Consider the following 6035-nt stretch of genomic DNA (forward strand, 5'->3'; position numbering starts at 1 on the left):
CCTCTTTCTGCACTGGTTGACTGTTTGTTCCTTCCCTGTGTCCCGGTTTGTTGATTTGATCTCTGGATTTTATTTCCTCACCACTTGTCTCATATGTGTTTTAGTTTGTTTCAGTATGAATGGCTTTCATTCCTTCCCTGTCTTGCTGCAAATCTTTTGTTAATTCTGTAAGCCACCTTATAACTATAGCTCTGAACTGAGCCTCTGAAAGTTTTCCTATTTGTTTGTCTGTCAGGTTCCTCATCTGCTGCGTGGTGAGCTGCGTTAGCAGGATTTCAATCGTTGTCTTCTTAATTTTGACAGATTTGTGTTTTGCTTTGCTTCATGGGCAGGCTGTAGGGGGCGGAGTCCCATATACTAGTCACTACCTGGCAATCGGCGGTGGTCTGCAACATTTTTTGCCGCACTGTGGCCCTTTGTGTGGGGGCGGGGGCCCAAGATGGAATCCTGCTGTTATTCTCCGCTGGGAGACCGCGATCCGTACCCCCACCCTGTGGTCCTCTCTGTCCAAAGCAATGGTAAGGCTGCCTTTCCCAGGGTTGGTGTCGTGAGCTGTCGGGACTCGGGTGCAGTCCAGATTGCTCCCCCTGCCGCTCTCCCTGCTGCTACCACAAACAGCACTGCCTGATTTTTCTGTTCCAGTTCTGATTTTGCCCCTCTTACCCGTCCGGACAAGCACTGCTGGTTTATAACTTCATACGTTGGGCTTCCATGTAGTTTTATTTTCTGGAATTTCTGGTTATCTTTTGTTTTGAGGTAGTTGTATTCCTTTCTAGTTGTAGAGGGAGACCGAGTGTGTCTGTCTAAGCCTCCATCTTGGCTGGAAGTCTAAAGAGAGAATCTTAACAGCAGCAAGAGAAAAGAAGTTAGTTACCTACAGGGGAGTTCTTGTAAGAGTGTCTGCTGATTTCTCAGAAGAAACATTGAAGGTTAGAAGGGATTGTCAAGAAATATTCAGTACTGAAAAGCAGGGACTTACAGCCAAGATTGCTCTACCCAACAAAGCTATCATTTAGTATAAAAGGGAAGTTAGACAGCTTCCTAGACAAAAAAAATAATAATAATAATAAAGGAGCTCATCATCACCCAACCATTATTATATGAAATGTTAAAGGGACTTATTTAAAAAGAAGATCAAAACTATGAACAATAGAATGGCAATAAATATTTATCTATCAGCAATAGAATCTAAAAAACAAACTAAGCAAACAAGAAGAGAGACAGAATCACAGATACAGAGAGCATTTTGATGGTTACCAGATGGGTGGGGGTGTAGGAAAATGGGTGAAGAGGTGAGGGGGTTGATAAGTACAAGTAAGTAGTTACAGAATAGCCATGGGGATGTAAAGTACAATATAGGAAATTGTGTAGCTAAAGACCTTATACGCATAACTCATGGACATGAACAATGGTGTGGGGATTCCCTGAGGGGGTGGGGTTGCTGGGTGGAAGGAGGCAAAGAGGGAACATAAGGACAACTATATAGCGTAATCAATAAAGTATAATTTAAAAAAAGAAAGTAAAAAAAGGAATCACCAATGAATGTCAAATACAGTGGGTGAAATGTTAATAAGGAACAAGTTACATTTATATATTATCAAAATAACTACCCAAATGATACTCAGTATTTACCAGGTTGAAACATTAACTTCAAAAAAGTAGTAAATTTACAGTAGGGAACCTGGGAGACAGCACTGTAGTGAGTTGATCAAGGATTTAAACACCAGTAAATACAAAAATTAATATCATATGTCTTCTATAATATGCCCTGGGGTATATCTGCTGAAAATATCGGCCTGAAACATATGTACATACAAACATATGTACATGCACACAGAAGGTAAACATATTAAAATATTAACCATTGGGGAATGTTGGGAGGCCTTTCAAGGAATTCTTGATATTATTTTAACAACATTTGTATATCTTTAAAATCACATCGAAATCAAAATTTGGAAAATCCTTTGTCCCACCTGGCACAATGCCCAAGAAGAAAGGAGTCCAGGGCATCAGTAGAATCAGGGACATTGTCCCCTAGGACTCCAGTCCCTCTGGCTCTTGGACACAAGCTCCCAAAGGGCACGCAGAAATTAGCCAGAAGCTTGGGGACTTGGTGTCAGTCTCTTATTAGTAAGGAAGTGTTGTCTTTTGAGTCATTTCTCTGGAGCTGGTTAAGGAAAATGAAAGTCTATAGAAGTGCCAAGTCCCCAGATATTTCTTCTAATTGTGTGACTGTGAGACGTCCTAAGGAAAACCTAAGGAACTGGGCAACAGTCTGGAGCAGAAGGTGACTGAACTCACCAAGGATGAGTACAGGTCAGAGGGGCTGGAAATCTGCACTTGGGGACAAATCTGCCTGCGTGGTTGTTGTTTCATAGATGAGACTCGAAGTCTGTGACTGTGTGTGTGTGTCTGCCTGTATTATGTATGCATATGTATGTGCTGTTTGATAGTGGATTATGGGTGCACATATGTGTGCTATGTATCTAACAGCCTGACATTTTTCCTGAGTTAGACTTAACCTGGGCCCTGTTTTAGCACATGTAGACCAGATTATCAGCCTCCTGGCATGTGATCCGGGACTGCTGACTCATGCCTGTGGTCAAAAAGACTTGCGTCACTGCTGAGCATCAGTGGTGACACTGTTGGCTCTGCTGCTGAGCAGGAAGATGCCTGACCTCACAGGACCAAGGTCAAGTCAGAGAGGGCTCACACCTCCGCTCAGCAGTGTGTGCTGCTGCATGTGCGAGATGTGTCTGTGGGTGACACACTGGTGTGTGAGCAGGAAGGTGTATTGTTTGTTTGTTTTCTGTATGTTACCATGTTGTGTGACCATGTACAAAGCATGTTGGTGGTGGTTCAACAATCGTGCCTGTGACTGAATAGTCTTGACTGCCCTATGCTGCCTGCCTTCCCCCAGGATGGGGATGGGTCAGAAGGGGCAGAAGCAAGCCTCTCATTATTAGTAGGAGGGTGTGTGATGCTATGTAGTGAGTGTGTGGCTGGGTGTGCAATAAATATGTATTTTTGAATAAATGAAAATGAATGTAAGAGTCTTCGTCAACTGGAAAACAGATCCATATAAATGAATGGAACTATCTAGGTAGGGATCTAAGAAAACATTGAACTACTTGCAACCTTAAAGTAACCCAGGGTCTCCCGATGATGGAAGAGTTTTCCACGGGTACTAGTTAAGAGCACAGGCTCTGATCATGCAGACATAGTAGACTGACCTACATATTTGATGATTTTTTCCTGTAAGTTTATTCTTATTATAGTTGATATACAATATGGTGTTAGTTTCAGGTGTATACAACATGGTGATTCAACATTTAAATAACAATTACCGCAGTAAGTCTAGTAACCACATGTCACAATACAGAGTTACGACGATATTATTGACCCTATTAAAAAGTATTTTGTATTTTTAACCTATAGAAAATGGCAATACATACAGTTTATATATGCATATAAGATTTATATCACTTATGTTTCTGTTTCATAACAGTTAATATAGGGGGGAAAGAACATTCATTCTTACTATAGGTGTGAAGAATTTTTTAGCCTGGGAATGTAAGGCTGTTGTTGGATTTAATTACAAAAGGTAGATAAAGCCCCGAACTTAGTGTTCAACACAGTGTTTATGACCCCAAGATGGTCAGCATTATTATGAAAAAGACACTTTGTGGACTACTCTGATTTCTGAGCGATTCTCAATCACATGGCTTTAAATAGTTACCCATTTCTGGAGTGTCCCTGACTTTACAGCTGAAAGTCAATGGAGCCTGGCAGGTTCACAGGCGGAGTGTGACATCTCTCCAACAATGGTGCCTCAGCACTGGAGTGTCACGTTACTTTAAGGCAAAAACACTGATTCCAGTTTTCTGGACTCGTCTTCCGTTTCTGCCACAGTGAATTATTATGTTTTGGCGCTGTACAGGTGTAGAAATTATTCCTCATGCTCATCAAGTTCTCAGCTCCCTGAAGGGGAGACCTTGCTTTTCTTGTTCCTGCTGCATCTCAGCCCTTAGTAGAGTTTCCGAAACAGACTCGATGTTCAATGAATAATGGCTGAATGAAACAATGAGCGCCTCCCTGCTTCTGTGCAATGAAGTTTTGTTGGCTGCCTTAGGGGTGCAATGATCCCCTGGAACCAGACTGGGATAGACTGAGGATGCAGGCATCCACAGGTGTGAGAAATTAATAGGGGGAGGGAAGCAGTGCTAGAAGGAAGGCGAAGGGATTAGCCACAGAACATATATTCCTGACCCCTGGTGTGGTGATGGCCTGAGAGAAGGGGGAGGCAGGAAAAGTGAAAAACATGGAAAAACTGCACAAGTGTGAACAATTAAAATTAAAGGAAAAATTCATGGTTTTCCCACAGTATGAGATGTGATGGTACTGGTTGTGTTTCCAGGATCCTGAAGTTTCCCAAAGCTCCTTTGTCCCCAGCTGACAGAGGAGGACCATGAGGAGGGACAACCAGAGCAGCGTGTCTGAGTTCCTCCTCCTGGGGCTCCCCATCCGGCCGGAGCAGCGGGGTGTGTTCTTCACCCTGTTCCTGGGCATGTACCTGACCACGGTGCTGGGCAACCTGCTCATCATCCTGCTCATCAGGCTGGACTCTCGCCTGCACACGCCCATGTACTTCTTCCTCAGCCACTTGGCCTTCTCTGACATTTCTCTGTCATCTGTCACTGTCCCAAAGATGCTTATGGACATGCAGACTCAGCAACAATCCATCCCCTATGTGGGATGCATTTCTCAGTTGTATTTTTTCATCTTCTTTGCCGGTCTTGATGACTTCCTTCTAGCTGTGATGGCGTATGACAGGTACGTGGCCATCTGTCACCCTCTACACTACACCACCATCATGAGGGAGGGGCTGTGTGTGCTGCTGGTGGCTGCCTCCTGGATTGTCTCCTGTAGCGGTGCCCTCTTGCACATCCTCCTCTTGGTCAGACTGTCCTTCTGTGCTGACAATACCATCACCCACTTCTTCTGTGACATCACTGTGCTCCTGAAGCTGAGTTGCTCAGACATCTCCCTCAATCAGTTGGTCATCTTCACTGAGGGAGGAATGATTTTATTCTTGCCTTTGGTTATTATTTTAGGCTCATATCTCCGCATAGGGACCATCATCCTAAGGGTGCCCTCAACTAAGAGAGTCTTGAAAGTGCTCTCTACCTGTGGCTCCCATCTCTTTGTGGTGTTTTTATACTATGGGACAATTGCTGGGGTTTACTTCTTACCCTCATCATGGGATTCCGAATACATAATTGCTTCGGTCATGTATATGGTTGTTACCCCCATGCTGAACCCCTTCATCTACAGCCTGAGGAACAGAGACATAAAACAGGCCTTAGAAATGTTTGTCAACAGGGTTAACTTCTTTAAGTGGCAATCACTAAATCCTCTTACTGCAGTCAGGAACACAGTGAAGTACATCTCCTAACAAAATTGTGTGGTTGACACCTCTCATACAACTGTAATAGAATTTGCATTCCATTGTCATGTATAAGTGCTGCTAATATGTCAGCTAGGTCAGGTTTGCTGCTTGGATTGTTTATATTCTTTATTCCTAATTAATATTTTCCTTTGTCCATTATCTTTTATTATAAGAAAAATCATTTATGAAACATGTTGTATAATTATAATTATGAATTTGTCTTTTTCTTCATTGAGATATGTCCATTTTTACTCATGTATTTTTATGCCGTGTTATGAGGACACACTGGTTTGGCATCATGATCCACTCCTGGTGAACTTCCTTTTTTTTTTGAACTGATTCTTTTAGGCTACCTTTTGTTGGCTTCACGCTGATTGTGTGCACCCCTTCACAACTCACATTCAATGACATCATGTTGGTGCACTGCAATCAGCCATGATCAGAATAATTACACTATGAAAAGTCGCATGTGCTACAGAGAAAGACTTTTAACAAAAGAGAGACAGACTTTTTAAAAAATGCATTAAACAGCACACTATTTCATTTAAAATTAGGAGATATTTCTAGCAATGTGTCCTCCCTTAAT

At 42.6% G+C, this 6035-nt stretch overlaps 1 protein-coding gene across 1 annotated transcript; it reads left to right on the top strand.

The window, feature by feature from the left end:
- The first annotated feature begins 4468 nt into the window (after nucleotides 1-4468).
- Nucleotides 4469-5455, top strand: LOC150013656 (olfactory receptor 1J4-like). Its single transcript, XM_090275987.1, has one exon. It carries the CDS (start codon nucleotides 4469-4471, stop codon nucleotides 5453-5455), a length of 987 nt encoding a protein of 328 aa, XP_090132113.1.
- Nucleotides 5456-6035: the final 580 nt, after the last annotated feature.

This window comes from Furipterus horrens, unplaced genomic scaffold (assembly GCF_987537825.1).
Source record: "Furipterus horrens unplaced genomic scaffold, mFurHor1.1.pri manual_scaffold_4, whole genome shotgun sequence".
NCBI lineage: Eukaryota > Metazoa > Chordata > Mammalia > Chiroptera > Furipteridae > Furipterus > Furipterus horrens.